Source organism: Rhododendron vialii, chromosome 12a (genome assembly GCF_030253575.1).
Source record: "Rhododendron vialii isolate Sample 1 chromosome 12a, ASM3025357v1".
Classification (NCBI taxonomy): Eukaryota; Viridiplantae; Streptophyta; class Magnoliopsida; order Ericales; family Ericaceae; genus Rhododendron; species Rhododendron vialii.
Genome location: NC_080568.1, coordinates 6621837 through 6649179, shown reverse-complemented (window position 1 = coordinate 6649179; position 27343 = coordinate 6621837). Strand labels below are relative to the sequence as shown.

The 27343-nt window shown below is 37.4% G+C and overlaps 2 protein-coding genes and 1 long non-coding RNA gene across 3 annotated transcripts; all 3 read left to right on the top strand.

Moving 5' to 3' along the window:
- Positions 1-972: 972 nt before the first annotated feature.
- On the top strand, positions 973-5111 carry LOC131310316 (uncharacterized). Its single transcript, XR_009195172.1, has 2 exons — positions 973-1184; positions 4547-5111. It is a non-coding gene; the product is annotated as an uncharacterized LOC131310316 (long non-coding RNA).
- A 1810-nt stretch (positions 5112-6921) lies between these two features.
- Positions 6922-8663, top strand: LOC131310315 (zinc finger protein 5-like). Its single transcript, XM_058337268.1, has one exon. The coding sequence runs from the start codon at positions 7601-7603 to the stop codon at positions 8342-8344; it is 744 nt and encodes a 247-aa protein (XP_058193251.1). The 5' UTR covers positions 6922-7600; the 3' UTR covers positions 8345-8663.
- A 16119-nt stretch (positions 8664-24782) lies between these two features.
- On the top strand, positions 24783-27343 carry LOC131310314 (UDP-glycosyltransferase 74B1-like). Its single transcript, XM_058337267.1, has 3 exons — positions 24783-25130; positions 25363-25717; positions 26251-27343. The coding sequence occupies exons 1-3, from the start codon at positions 24844-24846 to the stop codon at positions 26977-26979; spliced, it is 1371 nt and encodes a 456-aa protein (XP_058193250.1). The 5' UTR covers positions 24783-24843; the 3' UTR covers positions 26980-27343.

Here is a 27343-nt window from a genome sequence, read left to right as displayed (position 1 = left end):
AGTATTATTGGCTTTTAGTAATCTTATGTTTTGTTTTTCGTCAAATTTTTTTTTTAGATTAGTTATTCGTCTCAATGAGAGGAATCAGTAAAATATTAAACTATGGAGACGCTAAAAAATTAGATAAAAACAACATGAAGCACGTACAACAGTTTCAAATTTTTTTCATTTGTACTGGGTTCTTTTTTAGATGTAATATTTTATTTTGTATATTTCTCTTGTTAAGACGAGTGATTTGTCTAGAAAATTGAAGCAAATTCAATAGAAATTTAGAATAAAAGAGATTAAAATTTAGGAAAAATAGTGAGTTCACGCTAAATTTTTTTTTTTGAATAAAACTTACTTTTTGTAATTTTTGTTTAGCTCTCCGTTGTAATTTTTTAATTAATCCTTCATTTTGATGAGAGAATTTGAAAAAGTATAAAAATTTGGACGCTAAAGTTGAAGTTTTTTCAAATAAGACTATACTGTAGGGCAAAAAAAAAAAAGAAAGCTTTTTGGATTTTTTTTCATCTTCATTTGGTTTTTTCTTTTAATTTTTTGGTGATCATTCTTCACATGTTAGACTCTAAAAAAAAAAAAAATGGGAATCTAACAAGGATTTCGAGAACGCAAAATAAACAAAAAAAAAATTATACTACGGCTTTGTTTAGTAAAGTTGTGAGTTTTTTGTTTTTCGTTTCGTTTATAAAAAATACGAAATGAATTTTTGTTTATTTATGAAAAAATAAAAACAAAAAACATATTTGGTGGCCATAATAGTTTTTGTTTATTCGTGTTTTGGGTAGCCCAAAGTATTTTCAAAACAAATAAATTTTGTGTTTCTAGAATTTTCATAATCTATTAAAATTGACTATGTATTTTGTAAACAAAAACAGTAACACAAATATGTTTATGGTACCTGTTTCAAAAAATATTGGAAACAAAAACCAAAAAAACTGAAAAATAAAACTCATCCAAATATCGAATGAACTCATCCAAAGTCATACCGCTAAATTAAATCCCAAAAAAAAAAAAATCCCAGGGAAATGAATTGATGCAAAAACGCCACACGCATTTCCCGTCCAAACAAACAGAAGGAAGCAAGGTTCACGTGGGTACGAGGGGATTCATGTAGAGATGACAATGGTGGGAAAAGCAGGAAATAAAGGCTTCTTTTTTGCCTGTGGCCGATCCATATCTGCGTAAGCTCTCTTTATCTTTATTCTATCATTATCTTCTTGATTTGCCTTCATTGTTATTGGAATAGTATGAAATATCAAACCACTAGAATCCAAGATTAAAGCACAAAATCAGCCCCCAAGATTAAAGCACAAAATCAGCCCCTGGGTTGGTCTGGTTGTTGGTGGATTCGCTCCCCAAACAATTGACAGGCCATGATTCGATTCTTGAAGTCAGGCTGCAAGAAAGAAATTTTTTGTGAATCCTCTAGTCCCAATGGGAATGACCTGCATTTGACTGAACCAGAGAGAGAATTTATTGAGGTGCGCGTATGCTGGCCCGATCTGCCCGGACACCCTTGGCCGTCAAACCAAAAAAAAATAAAAAATTTTGAAGCACAAAATCGTGTCATTACCATTCAAGAGTCCAAATGGTATGTAAATTTCAATAAATTGTGGAAATGGGTGGATAGGATTACACATTGGACCTTCCCAGAAATAGCTGGTTCTAACCTATAACTATGAGTTTCCATCAAATTTTGATGCCCTAAGAGTAAGTCCACATGTTGGTGGCAAAAGCCAAAACCATTTTGACGGCTTTCCTAATGTGTCAAAAAGGCGCCCAAAAAAAAAAAAATTAGTAGAATTTTTTTTTTATTGTACCGGTTTGTTGTCATTATGGCACCATTTCAAATTCAGACCATTGCATCAAACGCATCTCGATTAAGATCTATTGGCCTGAATGATGTGGGGACTTTTGCAAAGGCAAAATTGCTGCCTAATTTGGCTCTAAAGATGGCTTTGTCATCTCCGGGCAACAACTTTGACTTAGTGGAGTACCACTTTGCCATATATTCTGTCAATTTTTAGCTTTGGCAGCCAAAGAGCAAGTCTACTCGTTGGTGCCAAAATGACTGCCAAAGTCTTCTTTTTTTTTATCGGCGCCAAATTCATTTTTTGGCTTGCTACACCGTCAAAAGTGAAAAATTAGCAATCTTGTTGCACTGATTTGGTGCCATTTTAGCACAATCTCAAATTAAGGCCATTTGGATTAAACTCGTCTCATTTCGCGATGCAAATCAAATTGCTTGAATGATGTGGGAGAAATGGCAATAGCCATCTCGGGTGCAAATTTGGCACCAAAGATGGCATTGGCATTTGGGTGGACTTGGATTTTGCTAAAAAAATTGTCAAATTATGGCTTTGGCTCCCTAAATGGCAATGGACTTGCTCTAAATGGCTCATGGGTGGACTTGCTATAACATCCCAAGATAGCCCAGAGGTTCAAGGTAGTACCAATCGATCTAAACCTGAAGGTCTTGTGTTCAACTTCTGCTGGCAAGCCCTATCCAGGATTCCGAAAGAAAAAATAGATTCAGATGCCTTTTAAGGTTAGTGTCAGGGTATGCATCAGTAACCCATAGAATTGGTTAAAAAAAATTTACTCTCACAAGTAGCAATTTGAGCATTCCATTCATCAATTGTGGAGAAGTAACGGAAAGCAATTAGATTTAACAGCAAAGTTGAAATGAAAATCTTGCTTGTGCATCTTTGATATCCCTAGTCCCCTTTGGTTTGCCAAATAGCTATGCATACCACTTAGGATTTGTTTGGATCACAAATTTGTAATGGGTTTTGATGGAGGGAAGGGAAAGATGAAGTGGAAAGGCTAAAAAATTCTTTTGTTTGCTTACTATTTTTTTTTTTTTTTTTCTTTTCCTCAACTTGATGCTCAAACATCCATTTCTACTTTGTACTCTGGGCAAACAAGTGCAAGTGAGAAGGGTTCACTTTTTTGATTTCCTTTCCACTTTGTTCTTAATCCTTTTCACTCTACATTTTGGTTGTTAAATACATGCATTTTCTACAAATTATCCTTGGAGTATAAATTCTTCACAAATAGTCTTATTCCTTTGCTTTTAGAGAAAAGGGTAAACAATGACATCCCATCACATGTTTGACAACTGAGATGAGAACCTCCAAAAGAGTAGGTTTTCTAAAAAGACAAAAATTCCCCCAAAGAAAAATACTCCCTCGCTCCCTAGTTTTTTGTCCATTTTGAAAATTCCAACTTCTTAAGAGGACGTCACTAGTATACTTTGTATATTCTACAGCCCCTAGTTACTCTGTAGAAGTTTCATTTTGGTTTTGAATTTTGATGCAAAATCGAATAGAATGTAGTGCTTTCAGCTTCCAAGGCACTATCTGCGCATTAGATAACCTAAATCTCAACTGCTGTATCATGCCAAAACTGGTCATGAGGCTGCAAGATTAGGTTTACCAGCCACCTTGCTTTTATTTACAACTTTACCCTTCCTCTGATGAACTCAAATTTGGATTTTTCCTTATTTTCCAAGGTCTTTGAACGCGCAGTACAGTCAAGGACATCTACCTACATGAATATCCTCAATTGTTTATGATATGAGCCTTGTTTTGACTTTTGCCTTACCATTCATTTTTTTAGTAGCCTTAGTTGGAGAGATTATTTTGTGTTCTTGCTGCACCACCACATATTCACATGGGGTCCATATACATTGTGATGGGTTCCGCATGAATGTGTGGTGGTGGAAGCCCTTGGAGAGGCGGTGCTCCAAGAGCAATTAATAATTTCTCCCTTAGTTGAGCCTTTGTTTAGTTAGGTTCATATTCTACCTGTTCATTCATGCATGTTGGAATGTAGCTTTAATTATTTTAGTATCCTAAAACTATTCTAGTAACTTTGGAATGCATATCCAGAGGAAAAACACCTGATATCAATATAATACACATATAATGAATACATGTGAATATAAGACTGGTGTCTGCCGCATCAAATCTCTTCCTAAATCTTCTGCTAAGTTGTTAAATTGCAAAATGGTTGACATGTGTTGTGTGCTAATAACCCACCATAAAAGACAAAGTTTGAAACATTTTTTTTAATAACTCTGTATCTGACCCACCAGACAAACTAATATGAAGACCAATCCTGCAATCCACTAGCGGCGGGCCCAATCAAAATCGGTCAAGCCCTGTATGGATTGCCCGGGACAGCAATCGATGACAGGCGGGTGAGAGTCAAACTCCAGACCAAAGGCTTCCTGAGGCCACGTTTTCTAAGTGCTTTTCTTTCTACTACTGTTGTTTTGCCGTTACACTTTATTTCCAATATGATATCACTGAGTCACTGATGACCAATTTTGCCTTTGATAACTTCCTCTACTTGCTATAGACACAATGATCAACAGTTGAATGTGGCATCATAATGGAGTAAAAAAGTGTGACAATGGAGTAAAAAAGTGTGACAAACTTTGTGATACATAGGACTTTAAGTTCATAGGCTAGCTTAGAACTCTTTTGTGCCGTTTACTCCCACTATAGATTAGCCGTGATGTAACATCTTGTTTCAGGTCCTTTCGCATTATGGAGGCTGAAAAGACCATATGGTTGGTGTGGAAAGGCTTGCAATCTCAGCAGCAGGCACAGGACAAGGTTTGAAAATACATCTGAATTGCCATTATTATACAGAAAGGTGCGCCAAATGCGGTAATTACATATGAAACTTCCAAAAATAACACGTATGTACCCTCTTCCAAATTACTGTCCCATCACATATATTTTGCAATCTTGGGAAATTATTGTTTTAATCACTGCTGATCTTGATGGTTCAGTCAATTTTGGCATTCTTTGTTTGTGGGTGGGGTTTGTCCCTTTTTTTCCTCTATGAAGTGTTTCAAGTTTGTTTTCTGATTGTCCACAAGTAAGCAAGATGCAGTGGATGGGAATGCGGTATTGTTCATTGGTGGATCTACCTTGTATCATATATAAATATTGTAAATGTGCATTTGTACCCTAAATCATTTAAAACACCTCAACTTTGAACGTTTTTGCATTATCTATGTTCTACAGTATCAAGGTTTAGTAGAAGTCGTTTTCGTTCATGTATTTTATCAAAATACTCAAAGCTCTGATCTCTCTCATTTTCTTGTACTCAAATTCATGTATTGAATCTCACTGCCAATCCGATAACGACCATACTTGCACGTGATTGACCCACTTACGTGCAAGAGTCTAGCTATGCCTGAGGGGACGCATTGAGGACATAAGTAATATATAGTTAACAAAGCTGCCATTCTCTCAACAACCTAATCTTTAAGATGAGGTTATGATCTACTGATCTACAATGTAGCATTGTGATAATAACCTTTCCCGAATCCCAATATCACAAATACTGGTACTGAGTGGGAACAACGATCTGCAAAGGAACGATAACAGCTCATATCAAGGTTAGGGTTAGTGGTTAGAGAGAAGTGGTCGATGGGCAGGATATGGTATTTGTCAGAGTTGGGGTACGCAGGTGCAGATCGAATACTATCTCCATGCATTATCCTTGACCTTAACAGTGCCCCTAAACAAACGAAAGCAAACCAAGCTTTAAGTCTCAATCAATTGTGGTTTGCTATATGAATCTGTTTTCTTCATTGAGCCGACCTTAATAATGCCCCTTCTGGGTTGAAATCCTAACTCCATCACTAGATTAAAGTGGCTAGATCCTTTATCTAAGCTAGTGATGAATGAAATGAGCAGGATTGGGTATTTGTTAGAGTTGGGGTAGGCAGGTGGGGAATCCTATCTCCATGCATTATCCTTGACTTTAATAGAACCCCTAAATGAGCCAAACCATACCGAGCATTAACCCTCAATCAATTTTGCTATTTGAACCCTTTTTTAAAAAAAAAATTGAGCTGACCTTAGTAGTGCCCCTTCTGGGCTGAAATCCATACTCCATCACTGGATTAAAGTGGCTAATGGTAGGGATCCAGTGATGAATGCAATGAGAACAAATCAATCAATCATCCTACCCACCCACCCAGCCTCCATAATCCAATCCACCCCAGATTGGTTTTTATTCCACATGTAAAGGATAGTTAAAATTGCTTGATATATGACAGCATGCATAGTTGGAATTCTTCTTCTTCTAAAGCAAGAAAGCAATTTGAATATAGATCCTAGATAGAAAAATTGAACCAAAAAAAGGAGTGGGAATGGGTGAGAATTGAGAGATCTATTGGTGGGAAAGAAGTCCACCAATGGAAGATCTAATGAGAGACAATGGAATAACAACACAATCTAAAATGTCTCCAAAGCTACCCAGAGTGGGGTCCAACATCAACAACTGGCCAACACAAGTGCTTTACTTAAGATTTGTTTAATACTAGGCTAATGACTTGAATCACATAAACATATGCTTTTTGGGTATAAAATATAGGTTTGCCTGCCCTAAGAAGATTTGCCCAGATCTCCTTGAAGACCTCCTTTTTAGTATAATATATGCTTACATCATTATCCACTTCTTATATTCCTTTGTTTAGCAACTACTCTCCTTTCATATTCTACTCATTTTTTATTGCATGTTGGTGGATGGATCATCACAAAGAAGCTTCATTAAGTGCTGATTAATCCGAAATCTACAGAGAAATTCAACCTTGCAGAACTAATTAAACTGTAGTGGATGGGACTGGGCACCTATAATATTAGTATAATATTTAGTTGAATTTATATAATGATGGGCTTCGCTAGAAAAAGACCAATACATGAATCCACTAATTTGTTGGTCAAGCAAAGTAATCTTAATTAAGCCATTAATTAAGTACAGCAGTAGCTAGATTTCTTGTTTGTTTTTGTAACAACTCAGGTGTCTGGATCAGCTTATGTGCACCTTGACTAATCCTGGGGGACTAAGCTAATCCTGGGGGACTAAGCCCACGCTGCCCACCGCCCACTTGCGGGGTCCCAATTAAATACAGACTGACCCAAAAGTGTTGATAATACCTGAGAGGTTTCGAACCTGAGACTTTAAGAGGGAACAAACCCTTAAGTCTCAGGCCTTCATCACTTGTCGAACCCCTTGGGGTTAGCAGCTAGATTTGTTGCTAAGTTAGAGCCCCCTTCTTTCCTCCCAGGTGATTACATCCCAATCTTTCTTTGACTTTTGTTAATACACTTGATATAATATCATTAATCTCTTACTTAAGCATGGAATATTTGTCTTTAATGGACAAGTGGCTTTATAATTGCATGTTTTATATGCTCTAAAGTGCTAATAGACCATGAATTTCCTTGTTAATTAATAACCCACTGAATCCTCTTTGATTGGCAAAAAGTTTCAAGTGTATCTACTACAATATTATATGTTAGCTTTGAAACAATATTGCATGAGAGATAGCTTCCTATTCTGACTTTTCTTATTTTATAATTTAGTTTTTTGAATTGATCCTGTACTGGTCCTGTTCATTATTTTAATACTATCCCATGTTTAGAGGTACAATGCATTGTCAAAAAACCAATTGGGTTTTACTATAAAAGGAAGAGAAGCAAAACAAAGCTCGGTACATTAGTCCTAGACTAGAAAAGGAGAGAGAGAAAAGAAAAAAAAAAACTTTTTGTTTCTCATTTTCAGAGATATGGAGAAAGATATGTCTAGTAATCTTGTTTCTCCAACATGGGATGGAGATAATGAATACTCTTCAAAATCCTGTGCTGATAAGAAGTTGAGATTATTTGGGTTCGAGCTGGACCCAAATAAGAATAATCATGCCGTCCTGAGGAGCTCTGTGGAAGGAGATGAAAGTGTAAATTCATCGACCACGGTTTCCTCAAGACGGGAGAAACTTTCGCCCAAGGAGAAATCCTCGGTTTGTGAACCGGGGGAGAAGAAGTTCGAGTGTCAGTATTGTTTTAAGGAGTTTGCCAACTCACAAGCATTGGGTGGTCATCAAAACGCCCATAAGAAGGAAAGGATGAAGAAGAAGAGGCTGCAGCTTCAAGCTAGAAGGGCTAGTATAAACTATTATCTTCAGCCTAATTTCCAAAACAGCCATACTTTTAGTTTCCATGGCTCTTCCCCATTTTTTTACGATCCTTCTTGTTATGCTCCTGATTTTAGTCCCCACGAATCCCAAATTAGCTTCGGTCGGGCCGATCATGATCATGCTCATCTAAATGGATCCCATTTATCGGATTTATATTCTCCACCTTCCGAAAGTCCATTCCAGCAGGATACAAGTACCTTCACCTTGACACGTGCTGACCGATCAATGGAAAACCGGCATGTCATCTTCAAGCCTTCACCCTTACCTAGTTCAAATCAAAGTTGTAAGACTTTGGATCTTCATCTAGGGTTGAGCTTGCTTTCGAATAGTAACTGAAGCCCATTCGGAAGTGGGGTATGACATCCTCCTGTATAGCTGGATGGTGCGTTATCTTCTTCAGTCGATCATTGGTGGTTCAAATGCCTGTGTTTAGATCATAGAGCCGTTGAGGGATTTATATACCCTAGTGAAAGGAACTGACAAGGGAAACCGATGAATTAATTTAGCTTCTTCGCTTCATTATTTTTTCGTTTATCTTTTCTTGTCTCTCCATTTATCCTTCCACAATACGCGGTCATGATTTCCATACTATGAGAAATCATTCTCAGAGTTTGTTATATTGCCTCTAAATCACTGAAGTCTTTGATAACCTTTAGCAGCCCTTGTACAGCAACCATTTATGGTACTGTTTCTTCATACATGTTATACAAGTAATGCTAGGAACCCGGAAAACTTAACCCAAAATTGCCCCGAGAAGAACAATCAGTGGTTGAGATTCACTTTAATGTGTGGGACCTAAGCACCAAAGTGAATCTTAACCACTGATTGCTCTTTTCGGGGCACTTTCGAGGTACCTAGCATCATCGTATACAACTTAAGGTTGCGCGAGTACTGGCAACGCATAATAAGAATACTACAAACCTAGAAATTTTTGCAGGAAGTTTTTCGAATACAGCGCGGCAGCGCTGCATCCATTTTGGTGGAACCGGGTCCCATCACGAAGTAGTGGTGCCAGCATAGCATTTCTGGATGGTTTTCTGGAAAATTTTCTGTGTCTGCTGTTTTCTAATGAATAATGAGGTGAAGTTGGTGTACTACTGTACTGCAAGGAGACTACAAGTTTATTTTTTAATCTGAGCCAAGTACAAGTAGTTTTTTTTTGATCCGCAAGTACAAGTAGTTTGAATTTGTTGCAAGAAGCTTTGATTTCAACTCAATTTGCTGACAAGTACTCCCTCCGTCCCTTTTTAAGTGTCCTGCTTCGTAACTCCAACTTATTAAAAAGACATCATCATTACACATTTCACATCAACTTTTTCCTCCACTTTTCCTACTTACCCATCATCATTACACTTTTACTCACTAACTTTTCAAAATAAAATCTACTTTTAGGGATAAAATAGACAATACACCAACTTTTACCCCTCTAACTTTACAAAATGGACATTTATTAAGGGACAGCCCAAAATGAAATACTGGACACAAAAAAAGGGACGGAGGGAGTATGTTTTAATGTATGGCTATTTTATGTTGATGGATATTGTGTCATTGACTGTTTCTCTTCAATCTAGAACCAAAGGCCAAAAGTCTATGGTCCCATAATCTACAAAAACAATAACAAAACTCATCTAGTTCTTAATCATTGTGGGTATGGTTCCATAATCTGGTCCCTGAAAACCATTACGAATTTAAAATTTTCAGCCGAGATTTATTACTTTGATGTGTATGCACCGCACAAGGTTTTAAATAGCGGCAGCGGATTGCGTAACGGTAGCGGTTACGATGTAGTGGTAGTGAAAGTATCGAATGACACATAGCAAAATGGGATGTAGCGATCGTGAATGTTTTAAAATTATTTTTGCCGCCAGAGCACTTGAAGCAGCCGTAGTTAGTTGTCACGTAGTGGCTATCGCGGCTGTGATGCGGACGAAAAACTGGATATATAGCGATACACATTGGGAATCGACTGCTACAACTTTGAATTTTTGGCAAGAGCAGTTTACCAAGTGTAGCGGTATTGGAGGGTCAAAAAACCACTATGATATGCTACCTAATGGCCGATATTTAAATCTATGCTACACATCCAAGTGAATCAAATTAAACCACATGTTCTCAATCTGGAGAGATTTCCGAGAACTTTCTAGGGTTCCACATCTTTCTTCTCACTCATGATTCATGAGGAAAAGCATGTCTTTAGGTAATTTCACCAGTATAGTTCTTGTGAGAATTTGATCTAGTACCATGTAGAAAAATGAAAAAAATAGTAAAATCATGTTGATTGCAAAAGGCAAAATAAAAATGTTAGGCTTATAACAAAATCCTACTACACAATTACAACATTTGTATACGTCAGCACTGGGGCCCAAGAACTCACGATGTGTAAGGATGTTTCTGGGCCCTAGTGTTGACGTGTAATGATATTGTAACTATGTTGTACTCCCTCCGTCTCTAAATAAGTGTCCGGTGCGCAAAACTAGGCCTTACAAAATATGCATGTTTTTTATTAAAAAATTTAATTTTTTTTCACAATCTAATAGAACTCATTGCTATCTATTGATTTGTGAAAAAAATTTGATTTTTTTAACGAAACAAAAGCATCTTTTTGAAGGTCTAGGTTTGCGCGTTGGACACTTATTTAGGGACGGAGGGAGTAAGATTTTGTTGCAAGCCTAGCATTTCTGAAATACAAAAGAATTCAAAATGAAATAGATCTAGATAGGGAAGATTGATTGGTAGTTGAAATTTCACTATCTCATATCATGCCATTTCTATAGTTACATCTCGTGATGATGTGAAATTATTAAGTATTACGTGGGGAATAAGCTCAACTAATTCAATTTGTTTTCTCATCAAAACATACAAATCGCGAAAGAAACGTATTGAATCACTAGTACTAAAAATAAGTCAAGAAAATTTATTTTATTTTTATTGAAAATCTGTTCAATTTACGCCAACTTTTAGACACCTCGAAAACGTTTCCTACAAGTTTTACTTTGAGAATGGATTGTAGACTTCTAGTTTAATTCAAACAATAGATGATGATTTCTTCACCCACCTTTATGAGCGAATTGATGGGTACTCAACTAGGGTACTCAACTACCCAGGTTGATTTTTTACCGCTTTTCTTTTTGTTTGTTTTTTTTTTATAAATTTGCTCAAATCTTTGAGTGTTTTACTAAGGTAACTACAGTTTATGTTTCCTAAGAAATCACTTACTATGGAATAGAATTGAATAATAGAGTGGTAGACCAAAATTTGCATTTTCATTGGAATAGAATATGATTAATAGAGTGGTAGACCAAAATTTGCATTTTCATTGGAATAGAATATGATTAATAGAGTAGTAGACCAAAATGTAAATTTTCATTGGATGCCCCCTGTAAAAGCAACTGAGGTGAAAATAAGAAATGATGGTGGTAGGGGTAAAATATCAAATGGATGAAAAGATAAGGGATTAATTAAGGAAAAGACAGATTAGTAGCCCACTAAAAGAGGATTCCTTTGCTTCAAATTGAAGCAATTGGTGGTTAGGCATTATTGGTTAAAAAGAACCAATTTACACAAGGAAACTGTTATTAGTCGAGGTGGTTGAGAATTTGGATGAGCTTTATTAGTTGAGTTGAGTCACATTGATTGTCTTTCAAGGGTCTAGGCATAGGATTCTTCCATCCTAATCCCAATTTTCGTAATTGGTAATTATCTTAAACTAGTGACCAAGATAAAATCACATGTGTTTAATCCCAGCTTCCCTGGAAAAAAAAAAAAACCCTAGCCGCCTCTCTTCTTCCTTCCCCTCCCTCGCTCTAGGGTTTTCACCACCCTTATGCGGCTGCGGGAGGGTAGGGTTTCACAATTGATAATTATATGTTTTTCTTCCTTTGGAAGGATGATTTTTTCGCTTTGAATAACTCTTCCTTTCCGGTGAGGATTTTTCTCTCTCGATCTTAGATCTAAGAGTTTCTTTGGGTTAATTACCCGCGCGTCTTTTTCTTTTCTCTTGGCTTCCCTTCATCACCAATCCCTCCTCCACCGCTCCTCCTCTATTGTCGTCAACGCAAACGTCGCCGTTGGGTGATCATGGTTGTGGTTAGCATCTCGAGGTCGTTGGAGATTTTGGAGATTTGTGATTTGTGGTCGTGGTCGTGGTCGCGGTGGTTCTACCGGTGATAGATTAGGATTTGTGATGCATGGGTGACGCAGCGGAAATTACAAAGAGACTAGTTGCGTACTAATCAAACGAAAGATAGGTACTCGTAGCCACGAGCAGTTCTTGAATCCTCAAGAAAAAAAAACTAAGTCTGAATATGATTGATAAAAAGTTGCTTAAACATTAGGTTACAACCCCTTTTATAGGAAAAAGGCTTAACCCTAGTAAAACCCTAACTCAAAAACGAAAATTCCTAAAATTTGAGGAAAATAATAAAATTGGAAGAAGGAAAGAAAAACATGACTTTCTCAAAAAGAATCAACTTCTACGGAATTATACGCTAAAAGTTATTAACGAAACAAATATTTCCTAAAGCGGCAAAAACGTCCAATTGGAGGCCTAATCAAAGGAATTAGGCCAAAAAACACCGTTGCACATCAACTAAGGTTGATGTGTATTGACCGCAGCGCGAAAATAGGTCAGCCCACCAAGTTTGAGCCCGATCCGAGCTCGTCCGAAAGTTGCCAAATTGGGTAATTTGCAATTAAACAACATTTGGGCTTCCGAGGCTTCGACCGCTCCAATTGATCATGAAATTGGGCCTCCACGTGTTCTACATCAATGAGATTTTTTTCTATTTCTTTTCTTTTTACTTTTCGATTGGATTTCAATCGAAACTTATGGTGACGTGTGTGTTTTTGGCTGGGGAATGTTTGTCTAGGTTGGGGTATAGCCATTGGGTTAAGTCCCCACCGTCGTGATTGCTTGGTTTCCTGTTTAGGGATGAGTCTTCTACTTGATGTATTTTGATTGAGATTAGTAATATCATCTGTTATTGTTTTAGCAGCAAAAAAAAAAAACTCTGCTTCCCAATTTCCAATTAATTCCCCAAAGTTAACCTTCCACATCTCTCCTTTTTTTCAAATGAATTTAGTTTTTTGGTGACAAATAACGCCGCCCATTATCTCATAGATTGTTTCACAATTAATACGTGTTCACAAAGTCTTACAATCCCGATTCCCGACAGCCACAACGTTAATCAAATGATGCCTCATCTCCAACAAAGGTAGCAAACGTCAGTGATTTAAAGGTTCAATAATGTTTTAGGAGCTTCAGCAGAACCTTCAAAAGTTAATCCACCCTTCAACTTTCTATCCTCTCTCTACAAATTTAAAGGTTGAGTAACAACTTCCAAATATTAAAAGGATACGCTCTTTGTTCCATTTATATTTATTTTTATTTTTATTTTTTTTTGTCTTTGTTATTGTTGGATTTCTTCTACATCTAGCTGTTGAAATTTTAGGAAATAACTTCTCTTCTCTAAATTATACTGCTAGCCGTTGAAATTTCACGAAAGAACTTTATATCTCTAAATTCTGCTGGAGATGCTGTGAGATGTCAACAGCTACCTGGATGCCATTTTTGGTGTGGACAGAGAGATCCAATGACTATTGGCCACATAAGTAGAATTAACCAATTTTACTTAATAATTAAAAAAAATGAAAAATTTAACCAACCAAAATATGATTTTGCTTGATACTCAAATCCCTGAGTTATTTGAAAGGAAAACAGAAAACTAAGGTTTCTCACAAGACACTCCAGCCAAGTCTGCCGCCACGAGCCTTTTTATCTCTTGATCAGGCGAGGTACGTAACTTGGGACACCGTTTGGGGCTCTTGATCCGCGCGCACCCAGTTTGTCTTTCACTTTGTTGCCTTTCTCTCAGCACGTGCGAGAGGTAGCTTCCGGTTAATTCCAGCAGTCCTTGGCATTAATCACTGGCAAGGCTGCTATCCATGGCATTTGTAGAGGAGCCTTCATTGATCATCTGCACAGCTATTGATCAGCAAACTTAGAAGTAAACTAAAAATTCCATGAAATGGGCCAAATCCACTTATCTGGCACTGAACTTGGGCTTTTGGTCATTCAGATATTATGACTTACTGATAGTGGGCTACCAAACTATTACACACTCCAGATAGAGAGAGAGAGATATTATAGAGGGCTAAGGTTGCCCACAAAAATTCGAAACCAACATGGCAGAAAAAAAACACATACAGATTCGCTAGCTCTGTTTTTTTTGTGTGTGGGTAATTCGGAAATTTATTCGCTAGCCTTTTCATGTGAAGATAACAAAAGGAAACTAGAGTGGCTAGGAATGCTTGAAAGCTTGCATTCACAAATAAAGGACCCGACAGTTGACACTCCGACGAGATGAACTTAATCCCCGGGACCCCGTCGCACTGTATTTTGAACACTTTTGCAATGAAATTGTTCAGGTCATAACATTAGTATATATTGACCATCACCTAGCTCAAAATATGATTCCCATAACAAGAACAAGATAAGCAACCAAAGCAATGAGTCTTAACTAGTGGTGAAGGAACATGCTTGGTGAGGGTACTCCGGGAAGCCAAGGCAGGCACAGGGGCCATATAGTACACTAGGCATATCGGGCGTCTTATTACTCTTGTATGTTTTGCGTTGATAAATTACCACTAAGGTCTTGCTTGGATGAAGGGAAAAGAGGAGGAGAAAAATTAGAAGGGGTATATGGGGAGGGGTCCACCTGTTTTTTCCCGTTTGGCAATCCAATTTGTTCCCCTATTATTTTTCAGCCCCTTTTTGTTTTCCCCAGTTGTAGGGATTGTAGGGTCTTAGTTTTGGGCTCCTCTTGAGGTCTCCAAAAATAATCCCCTTGTGGAGGGGTGTTTTGTGAACAAAAATACCCTTCGTTATCCCTTTTTCCCATCCACCATTCAACCAACTTCTACTCTCTATTCTACCAAAAATCAGACTTTCTATTCAAACATATCTTAAGACTCCTTATTTAGTTTTAGGGCTCTTTTAGGATGCACATTGATAGGCCTTAGAGCCAAAATCCATTATGACCATTTAAGATAAAGTGATTACAAAAAACAAAAATAAGATCTTCGCACCGGTTTAAACGGATTGAAAATTGAAACACTTAATTTTTTAACTATATTTTTTGATATATATAAATGGTATAAAAAAATCAGTGTTCTAATTTTCAATCCGTTTTGAACCGGTGGAAAGATTTTAATTTTCTGATCATTTTATCCAAAATGGTCATAGTTAAATTTTGACTCTAGGGCTCTCGTTGATTAGCTCTAAGAAAGTCGTAGAATTAAATATCTCTTAGGGCTAATCAACGAGAGCCATATAATGAAAATTTAATTATGACAATTTAGGATAAAATGATTAAAAAACTAAAATCTTTCCACCGGTTGAAACGGATTGAAATTTGGAACACTTAATTTTTCAACCTTTTTAGGCAGTTTATATATTAAAAAATATGGTTAAAAAATTAAGTGCTCTAATTTTCAATCCTTTCGAACCGGTATGAAGATCCTATTTCTTTAATCATTTTATCCTAAAGGGTCATAATTAATTTTTGGCTCTAGGGCTCTCGTTAGTTAGCCTTAAGAGATATTTGGTTCTACAACTTTCTTAGGGCTAATCAACGAGAGCCCTAGAGTCAAAATTTAATTATGACCATTTAAGATAAAATGATCAGAAAACTATAATCTTTCCACCGATTCAAACGGATTGAAATTTGGAACACTTAGTTCTTTAACTATATATTTTTTACTAATATATAAACTGTTTAAAGAGGTTGAAACTAACATTTTATCTCCAAAAACTAATTAGATTAACATTAGGATCTTTAACAACATAATGAAAATTCATTCTAACACAATCGTCAAAATCAAATTCCTTAAAAAATCACTTTCCAAAAAAAAATGTTTCCATTTTTCGGAACAATTAAAATTGCATCTCCCTCAATGAACATTTTCTAGATTAAATGAATTTATAAGGGTTAAACATTTTATAGATTAAATGAATTGATTTTATCAAAAAAAAATGATAAATACGAACCATTAATTAAAAAAACGTTTTTTAATATAATTTTTTTAGAATAGACATTTTTTAATTAATTTATTTTGTTATACTTCCAATTGTCTAAAATTGATTAAATATATTGATTTTTGAATTTATATACTTATTTTAATATATAATCAAATTTAACACTGTATATGGGCAAAATAGTCATTTGACAGCTTTTCCCATCATTCACCCCTTCTTATCCCTCATTTTATAAACCATCCAAACAAAGTCAAATTTTATTCCCCTATTTAATACCTTATTCAAACATCATACTATTTTATTCTCCCTTCATAAACATCAAATCGATGTGGATCAACCCATCAAAATTAATACCACTTACTATCTTATCTTTCCTTCATATTTTTTACTTCCGATTTTTTACCTGCATCCAAGTAGGCCCTAAGGTTAAAAAAAAAAATCGTTCAACTAAAAGATTTGAAGTCATCATTGTCCTTAATTTTTGACGATAAGAGCCTTAAGGAGGGGGATGAATTATGAATGGTGATGAGGCGGTGGGACCCACTCTTATCTTTGTTTTTGGAAGCAGAATGACGAGGGAGATGAACTCACCCCCCTTGGTTTCTATCCTGGCGAAGGGGTATTATTTTTGGATGGCGTTTGACCTATCCATAAATTATCTAGCCTAATCCCCCTCATCCCCCTCCCCCAACCCCCAAGCCTCCATCTCTATCGCTAACCCTGGAAAACCCCTCGGCACGGAAGAACTGGGGTTTTTCGCAAAGAGTATCCTGCCTCCAATTGCAGTCCATCTCGAATGGATTTCTACCGATCGAGCGAATTAATTATGAGGCGACTGAATAGCCCTTTTTTTTTTCCCAAAATTTTGTGTAAGTTAATTTGTTAAAGAGTTTTCGTAATATTTCAGCGAGAAGGGGTTGTATTGTGTTTGTTAGGATAGTCACATACACGCACACGATTTACGAGTATAAACAGTAAAGAATCAACACAGAGATATACGTGGCTCTCCAAAATCGGGTACGTCCACAGGAGCGAAAACAGCTGTTGTTCTTTATTATCACAGTACGAATTAAGGATTACAACATAGAGTATTTATAACTACTCTATTCTAACCCTAACCGGATTTAGCCTGTATAACGAAAATACCCTTGTACGATACCGTACCATACCGCGGGGGGTGAAGCCCCCCGCACCCCCAATTACGGAACGCTTGGACCGAAGGCCCAATCTACTTTCACTAGATCATCGGCGATGGGGTAGATGTCGTCGCTCCGCTCCACTCGTTGCACTTTGCTCCACGTTCCGTTACGCTCCAGCATTTGGCCTTCTTTCTAAAACTCCTTAGTATCTCTTCATACTTAACATATGAACCACAGTTCTAACAGTGCTTGTGGCCTATCGATCAAGAGTGTGAATGTTGAGCTCCTATCGAGGTCAGCCCATCTCAGATCCGTTTAGTTAATTGAATAGTTCGTTTCCTTGGTCTCGCCGAGAATAATTCACACGTAGATCCATGTTGGGTAGACATTGATAGATATTTGATTGGAGCAAAATTCGTCTTCAATACAAAAGCAGATAGAATGATTTGCACAATAAAATGTAAGAAAAATGTACTCCGATGACTTATGTATCGATGTTCGATCAACCTAAATTTCCACTTGAGTCATGTGCGTTGGGGCTCGGGGGACCACGGCCCCAGTCTCCCGAGCTTCTGAGTTTTAAAATTTTTAGGATTTTGTATATACCTGATTTTGAATAGTATTGATAATTATTCCTGTATAGCTATTTATAATCTTAGTAATTTTGATTTGATTTGATAAAAAACCGGATATTTTACATTCGTATTTCTCAATTTCTTTCATAAATGAAAAAATAAGCACGTGACAGGCGAAGTATCCTAATGAAAAAAATAAAATGATTGGTATATTTTAACTACATTAGGCTAGAATCATTTCAATATACAAATGTAATGTATTTGAAAATTAAACTTTTATGATATAATAAGTATATGTTCCGAGAAAAAATATGTCTGCAAAGCTAGCTCTGGAGTCAAAATCTTGACTTCGCCACTAAAAAAAGTAAATTGTATCAACAAAAACATATCGAGGATCGGCCATAAGCACAACGCGCATGTTGTGCGCAATCACAACGCACATGTTGTGCATTGCGCACAACACATACCCCTTTCTGTACGTGCACCTATTATGGAACCCATCTCGGTTCCCGTTATTTGATTCAAGCCGCAAGACTCACCTACAGCTGGTTTTTTTTTAAAGCAAAACGTGTACTAAAAACACTCTCCATTCCTATTTAATTGTCCATTACGGTTTTGCGTGCATTTTCAACAACTTATATCTAAACATATATTGCTAAAAATATGCAATATAAATATTGTTTAATAGATCTCAATTTTTTCTATAAGATAATGATTTCAAATATATAAAACATAATATACATCGAGAAATATAAGTCGATTGAAAATGCACAAAAAACAGTAGTGGACAATTAAAATAGGGACGGAGGGAGTAGCATGTATTAATCTCCGATCTATATGAGTTTTTACGTCAACTATCCGAAAAGGCTGCAAACGAACAGAGCCGCTCGCGAGCCACTCGAGACTCGGCTTGGTAAAAACTCGTTCAAGCTCAACTCGAGACATAAATAAACAAGCCCAAGCTCAAATTCTAAACTCGTTTCATTATCAAGCTAGCCGAACACAAGCCAGCAGAGGCTCGACTCGAGTTGGCTCGCAAGCCAAGACTTAGTAGACTTTTCATGTTAATTACTATAATTAGCTTTAACATTTTGATACCCTGATGCAGAATCCTTACAAAAATATATTACATGTTATTATTGAGATAATCTTCTTGTAGAATAGAAAAATGAAAAATATCTACTTTCACAATCAAAATATTTTTGATTATTTTGATTGTATTAAGCCTATGTCAGGATATATATATGTTTTTCGTTGGCCCGTTAAGACTTGTGAACAAGTACGAGCTCGAGTCAAATCAAGGTTTGCTCGGCTCGAGTTCGACTTGTTAAGTTTTCATTGAGCTCGAGCTCGAGCTCAGATTCGTTAAAAACTCAATAAACAAAGTTGAGCACGGTAAAACTCGGCTCGTTTACGGCCCAAAATGAAAGATTCAATCTAATATTGGGACCCATGTTGGAGTTATCAAGAGTCATGTGCGTGGAGTAGGCCCACCCCGGTCTCACTCTGATGATCGGAAGCGTTCACTTTGTAGAGCTCGTCGAGTAGAGCACCTATGCAAAAAATCAGCTTAATTGGATATCATTAAGTGCCTAATCGAAACTTTTTTATCTTGAAAAGAATGGATCTGAAACACTGGATCAAATCCACTATAACCCATAGACCGAGAGTTATATGGACTCCGATCAGGCACTTAATGATATCCAATTAAGCTATTTTTTTGCATAATTATTCTACTCGATGAGCTCTACAAAGTGAACGCTTCCGATCATTGGAACGAGACTGGGGTCGGCCCAAAAATGAGGCACAGCAGCACACTGCCCCCTTGGGGCAGCAGCCTCTCCGCTTCCTGCGACGAGCTCTACAAAGTGAACGCATCCAATTATCAGAACGAGATCGAGATGGGCCCACAAATGGGGCACAGCACCCCCCGCTTCCCATGTGCGTTGGGGCCCCGGCGGGAAATCTAATATCGGGATCCGGGTGGGCTCCACAATGTGTACCTGCTTCCCTTTCTCCCATTACACATCATGTTCTCCTGTGACCATGTCGTACGTAGGGCTTAGAATGGACTTCCCCTCCTCGGGTTCGTGGTGTGACAGCTTTAATTTCACGGCTTCACGGCTGGAGATCCTCTGTCCGACTTGTGCCTGTCCGACTCCCTGTCCCAGCCTCCAACATGTGACACATGTTCCCCCTTAACTCATCCTCTCTCTGTTACAACCCAGTTACACATGTGACACCTGTCCTCCAACATGTGACACCTGTCCCCCCCGGCCTGGTTCCCCTGTTACACGGACGAAACTTCCTTTTACGGAGTACTTTTTACTAGCACTATGTTCCGTTCAATGCAGGAGACAAAAAAAAGTTACATTAGTGTTTTTCGGTGATGTTTATCGAACACTCACAACGCTAGTTGATAAAAAAAATAGTTTAATTTTTTTTCATTCACGTTCGATGCACGCTAGCAGTGTTCCTATTCTATTTACTGAAAGACATACATGTGATGAAGAATGAGTTTAAGACACCGCACCTTAAACTCATGATGGTGCTCCATGTGCGTAGAATAATTCTTCCTCAATGTACAAAGAATCCGGAATACACAAATCATAATGAAACAAAGTGTAACTATGACATAAATAAAATAAAAAAATCTTTGAAAAGCTAACTCTGATAACATGTTATAATTATGCTAATTCCCAAAAGTGAGCAAATTTCATGTGTCTTTTTGTGATGTACCAATCTAACTTACCATGTTGATTTTTGAAGTTCTATGTTTTTCGTTCTTTATTCCTCTTTATCAAAGCACTCACTGGAAAATGCATATGTCCAGTTTTTTTTTTGGGGTGGAGTGTGCGTGTTAAATAGTGCATATATTAGGTAATTTTAAAAATATCGTTTAAAAGAGCTTATTGAGATCTATTAAGCAAAATTCATATTGCATAAAAACAATATTATCAATTAAAAGTTATAATTAGTTTTTTTTACTTAGTTGAGATAGGACGAGAGACAAAAGATTAGAGACGGGGGAGTAATTTTTTTTTTTTTTGTGATAAATAGTGCATATGTTCAGTTGCAGAAAAAGAATGCGGCAATTGTAACAAGAAACAGAAGTGGGGAATAGTTTCTGGTGGAACTTGGTTTTGAAAAGAAATGGAAGTAGGGAACTAGTAAAATGGGGGAGTAGGAAAAGAATTGGAGGTTTAACTGGGTTGTAACAGGGTTTAGAAGATAAGTTAGAGGGGGACAGGTGTCACATGTTGAAGGCTGGGACAGGGAGTCGGACAGAGGATCTCAAGCCTAATCACGTGATTGAGTCAAATCTAAACCGTGGTGTGAAGCCAGCATGCGAGGGAAAAGAATAGTTTGAGTGCGTATTGACTAATTTTGGAACCCTGAAGTTGACCCTAAAGTTTGAAATGTTTGGCATTTATAGGAATGAAACACGTGATCTTGTAAAGGAGCACTTATTACTTTTTCATATCAATTTGGATAAATCCCTTGGAAATTGAAAAAAACTTAAAGCAGGCTTTTCACGAGGACTAATTTAGGGCTAAAAATGGACCAAGTTGTTCGTAAATTGTTTGAAACTTGACTCGATAAAGATTTGTTTTAGTTTGATTTAGCTACTAAACGAATCAAATATGAGCATCAATTTTACATTTACATAATGAAAATTTTATATCTTGTACATATGTAAACTTTCAAAAATACTAATAGTATAAACTTAAATTTTTTGCGTGTTTGATAATTTATATAATCTATTATGTAGAAAATAAAATTTATTTTTGCAGTTTTAGACCTATATAAGAGTGTAAATATCTAATATTTTGATTTGTTAAGGCTCGTAAATAAGTTCGAGTTTGAGTGAAACATAGGCAAGATTGGCTCATCAAATTTTTTTGAGCTTCAGCTCAACTCTGAGTTCATTCAAGTACTTATCGAATGAACTTGAACATTTTAAAGCTCAGGTCGATTTGGCTTGTTCATTGTCCCAATTAAGTACCATCACAATTGTTTTGACTTCACTAGAGTATTGGTATATGGGGTATTTAATCATAAAACCTTGTGACTTGTGAGGTCACATGTTTCATTTTCATAAAAACAAAGTATTTTAAATTTTGGGGTCACTAGAAGTTTGTTCAATTGTTAACTTCTAGGCTACGAAATTAGTTCAAATGTGTTCAAACTAATCCAAACGTCCAATTACTAGGAAAAAAAAAATTCATTTTTCCCCACATGTGGTGGCTTCAAAACACGTCTTAGATTTGGCTGGGTTGATGCCTTATTAACATTTCTTTGTTGTAGTAGCAACGTGTAAGTTTTTGAATGGCTGGCCGTGTAATCCAGAGTACACGGAGGACCGTGCAGAATTTAAACTCAAATAATAATTCTAACACCACATCCATTCACACACTCACATTCACAATAAGGGTGAGGCCCATACACATTGGATGTATAGTGTGTGCGGGCTCCACTTTTATTGTGAGTGTGAGTGTGTATGTAAATGGATATAGTGGTAGAAGGACTCTTGATGTAAAAATGTGCAAAAAAAAAAAAGAAAAGAAAAAGTAGTAAACCAACTCATGAATGTTTATGCGGTGCTAATTCCTCGTATGGCTCAGGGCAAATGCTTTCTGGTTGTCGAAAATGACAATGAAGGCCTTCTTCGGTCGTGGGTTTGAAAAAAAATTTGAATTTTGTTTTTGGATAATAAGTGAGAAGAGAAAATAAGGTAAAAATTAGGATATGGGTAATGAGTGGAGAGAGATAGAGATAGAGAGAGAAATGAGATTAATGATTAGATATAGGTGTAATAAATGGAGAAAAAAATGAAAAAAATAATTGAAAATAAAGGTAATGAGTGGATTTGAATTTGGAAATTTTTTTTCAAACCCACGACTAAACGACGGCGAAAAAGGTCGAGAGGCCCTTTGATGAGTCAGTTCGGTCCCCATGTGTTAACTTGAAGAAAAAGTAGAACCAATCAAGTGGTCATGGTGTACAAATTGGTTTCGAGGGAACCCTTTCATGGCCACCTACCGACATGTCGGGCCCACTCCGGATTCAGTATTGAAAATTTGAGCTGTTCAATAACTTTAAAACAAATTGACTAGCCTTGTGAAAAAATTTAGCTCAATTGAATAAGTTTTGAAATTTGAATGAAAAATAGAAAGATTAGATCAAACACTTACATTTATCCAATTGAACTGATTTTTCACAAGGCCATTTTTTTTTAAAGTTAATGAATGGCTCGGATTTATTGTGCGGGACCCAGAGTGGGCCCGACGTGCTAGTTAGTGCACCCACCGTCAGTGGTTTTAGGATTTTCAGTTCAAGGTGTACACATTCATTGAGGTGTTAGGGTTCAGATAAAAAAAAAAGGAGAATAATTTTCACACTCTCCTTTTCTCCATTGGCACTTCCTTTTTGTCTTTATTCAAGTTGAAATTACTAAATTACCCTTACCTCTTGAGTTACTTGTTCCATATGAAGGGCAATTTGGTACTTTCAAGTGAATGAAGACAAAAAAGGAGTGCTAACAGATAAAAATGAAGTGTCAAAATCATTTCCAAAAAAAAGAAGAGTTGTTCGGGCAATTTATGTGTGCAAATCGATTAATCACACCGTCTTCTAATAGGAGCCTATTCGAAGTCGAGACAAATCTTGTGTGGAATGACCTTATAGGAATTACTAACACCTAAAATGGAACAAACTCATAAATCTCAAGTTTTGCCACTAGGTCAATCGTGAAGGGCTTCTACAAATTGGTTTCGAATGGGCCAACGTGTTTAGTATTCGAAAACAAATTGGTTTACTATTGGTCCAAGGTGTTTAGAGTCTGACATGTCATTTCAACCATGTCATGCTGGGAGAGTAATTATTGGATGATCTTAGGGCATGCATTACTATGCATGTATATGCGCCACATATTTATGCGGATGGCGAAGAGCTTATACAAATTGGTTTGTATGGGTCAAGGTGTTAAGAAATTGAATACAAATTGGTTTAGCGTAGGCACAAGAAGTTCAGAGTTGCCATGTAGTATCTTAACACCCTTATGCATCACATATTTATGTGAATGGCGAAGAACTTATACAATTTGGTTTCGTTATGGGCCAAGGTGTTGAGAATTTGAATACGAAGTGTAGTATCGGTCCAAGGAGTTTAGAGTCTAACATGTCAATTCAACCATGCGAAACTCTGGAAGAGTCTTGGGGCAGTCTCCTGTGGGCTGTGGTGCCCAACTTATGTGAATGTTACACGACGTCACCCATTTTAGTTCAAAACCTGGCAACTCTTTGGGGCCTGGTCGCGAGAGAAATTTATTGTGAATTAGGCCTGTCAATGGACCGGATCTAATCCAGATCCGATCTGAAAATCCGATTCGGATCCGGATCCGATAAAGTCGATCCGATAATCCAATAATCCGAATCCGGTAATTCAATACGGATCCGGATTGGATCGGATTAAATCTGTTATTAATCCGAATACGAACTTTATTTTTAAAAATTTTTTAATTTTTTTTTTGAAAAAAAAAATGTTTAAGAAGTTGTATTTTTATTTTTAATTTTTTAAATTTTTTTTCGGAAAATATTTTTTTTTTGAAAAAATAAATTTTTTTTTTTGAAAAATATATATATTTTTTGGCTAAAATTTTTGAAGTAAAAAAAGTTTCCGGATAGGATTCGGATTTTCGGATCGAATCCGGATTTTTCGGATTCGGATCCGGATTACCACTATCGGATTTGAGTCTTATCGGATCCGGATCGGATTGGGTCTTATCGAATCCGGAATGAATCCGGTCCATTGACAGGCCTATTGTGAATCATTTAGTCCTGGGTCTCCCAACATAGTCGACCTATCATTGACTGGATCATGGAGGAGAAAGTCGGGATGCGTGTATAAGCTAGTTTGGACACCCTGGTCGTTAAGGAAAAAATCACAGAATATTACATCACCTCAGCTTGAACACGTGGTGTACATGGTATATATAAACATTTTACAAAACTTCATCATTTTATTCCAGCTATAAATGAAGTTCCCCACAGAAACCAAATTGCAGCAAAATCCAGCTGAACCAAAATGGAAGAGAAAAACCAAGGAGCCCATGTTGTGTTCCTCCCTTATCCAAGCCAAGGCCACATAAACCCTCTCCTCCAATTTGCCAAACGCTTAGCTTCCAAAGGTGTCAAAGCCACAGTAGCCACGACCCATTACACTGTCAAGTACATTTGCGCCCCGAACGTCGCCGTTGAGCCGATCTCCGACGGGTTCGATGAGGGAGGATTTTCTCAAGCGCAAAATGAGGATGTGTACCTCAAGGCCTTCAGAGACAACGGCTCGAGAACTTTGTCTCAACTCATCCACAAGTAGGGAATGTGGAAAGTTGATATTGTCTTTTTGTCTTTGGTGAACTTTTTTCCAGCTCATCTTCAAATATATATATTTTTTCTGGTTTGACTAGAAGAACCAAAAATGTTAAACAAATAACATATAGACTAAATTTGAAAAAAGCCCAACAAAGAAAAGAAAAGACCGAATATTTTGATGTTTTTTATTAATCCTTGAATGTTGAATTTCTGAATCTGCCACTGTGGATAGGTACCAAGATTCTTCTTTTCCGGTCAACTGCGTTGTATATGATTCGTTTCTGCCATGGGCTCTGGATGTTGCGAAGAAAAAAGGCATATACGGGGCATCCTTTTTCACCAACTCAGCCACGGTGTGCGCGATATTCAGTCGCATACACCGAGGCCTGATCAGTCTGCCCGTGAAGCCGGACGAGACGCCCCTGCTGCTGCCTGGCCTGCCGCCGTTGAACTTGCCTGACTTGCCAAGCTTTGTCTTGGCACCAGAAAGTCACCCTGCATACTTAGCCATGAATTTGAGACAGTACTCTAACTTGGAAAAGGCTGACTGGGTATTCGGGAACACCTTTGAAAATTTGGAAGGCCAGGTACATCTTTAATTTTCATAATATCTTCTCAAGGAGTTAATAATGTCTGTCACTTGCTTGGCAGACACCATTAATCTCCGGACACGTACTTGTCTGGCACTCAAATTAGAAGTGTCCTCAATTTTTCGCGATTTTTATTTTTTTTATTTTATCTGGAGACTCCTGACATTCTTGGCTGCTCTATGAACGTTCTCAGCACACTCTATGGACACTTGTGGTCTTTTTTTTGCGAATACCGGACATATGGTCTATTGATTTTAGTTGGAGACTTGTTTTTTCATTTCGTATTTATACGATAATAATACTCATATTATATGTTTCCCGAAACATGTCCCTAAGTCTCATTTCCTCAATGATTCTGGGAATATTGCACTTTGAAGTGTCAGTATCCTGTCCATATCGTGTCGCTTGCCCGCGTCGGTACAACATAGCATTGGGCCAATCCGTTCATAATATGCATACATGACAATATTTTGTGTGATGAATATTTCAGTGCAAAGAGCTGATTTATGTGTTTTATGACTCATTGAAAGGCGGCAAAAGGCGTATCGGACCTCTGGCCGGGAAAACTGATAGGTCCAATGGTGCCATCGGCATTTTTGGACGGCCGGATTGTAGGAGACAAGGGATACGGAGCAAGCCTGTGGAATCCACTCGGCAGCAAAACCGTCCAATGGCTCGAAACAAAGCCACGGGAGTCCGTGGCGTACGTCTCTTTCGGAAGCATGGTTTCACTGGCAGCAGAGCAGATGGAGGAAATAGCACTGGGATTGAAGTGCAGCAATACGCACTTCATTTGGGTGGTGAGGGAGTCCGAGATTGGAAAATTGCCTCCCGAGTTTGCAGATTCGACAAAAGAAAAGGGCCTGATTGTAACATGGTGCAACCAACTGGAAATGCTAGTGCACCCGGCGATCGGTTGCTTCGTAACTCACTGCGGGTGGAACTCGACGCTGGAAGGGCTAAGCCTCGGCGTGCCGATGATCGGAGTGCCTAAATGGGCTGACCAAATGACTGATGCTAAGTTCATAGAGGAGATATGGGGTGTTGGTGTTAGAGCGAAGGAGGATGAGAAGGGAATTTTGAGGGGAGAAGAGCTAATTTCTTGTTTGAAGCAAGTCATGGGGAAAGGGGAGAGAAGTCTTGAGATCAGGAGGAATGCAAGTAAATTGAAGGCTTTGGCCAAGGAAGCAATTAGTGAAGGAGGGAGTTCTGATAAGTGCATTGATGAATTTGTGGAACGTTTGAAGTGTAGGAACTAGAAAGGTTGACAAGTATCGGATATTGTCAGTTAGTTTCTCTGTCCCAAATTGCCTGTCACGAATAAAAAGTAGTGCAATTTTTGGATCGAAAATTAAATAAAACACTTTCGTGCGTAATTTTTAAAAACTTTTTTCACACCAATTTAAAGAACTCGTCAAATACTTTGATTTGATGCAAAGAAACTCAAAGAATGATGAGCGGCAAGTGCATGGGGGTGTGGATGGTGTTTGTTGTTTCCCTTTTTTTCTCTGGTCATTTATTTTTTCCCGTTAGGTTTTGGTTTGTGTTTCCCTTTTGTTACTCATTTCCTGTTGTAGAAACAGTGGGTTATGTTTTGTTTTGAAATGAAATTATCATGTTGTA

What these genes read in the sequence shown, in the direction of transcription:
- LOC131310314 (XM_058337267.1), top strand. Translation starts at nt 24,844, where the DNA reads ATGGAAGAGAAAAACCAAGGAGCCCATGTTGTGTTCCTCCCTTATCCA. An exon ending in TTGTCTCAACTCATCCACAA is followed by an intron (nt 25,131 to 25,362) that starts GTAGGGAATGTG and finishes CACTGTGGATAG; the next exon opens with GTACCAAGATTCTTCTTTTC. An exon ending in TTGAAAATTTGGAAGGCCAG is followed by an intron (nt 25,718 to 26,250) that starts GTACATCTTTAA and finishes ACTCATTGAAAG; the next exon opens with GCGGCAAAAGGCGTATCGGA.
- LOC131310315 (XM_058337268.1), top strand. Translation starts at nt 7,601, where the DNA reads ATGGAGAAAGATATGTCTAGTAATCTTGTTTCTCCAACATGGGATGGA.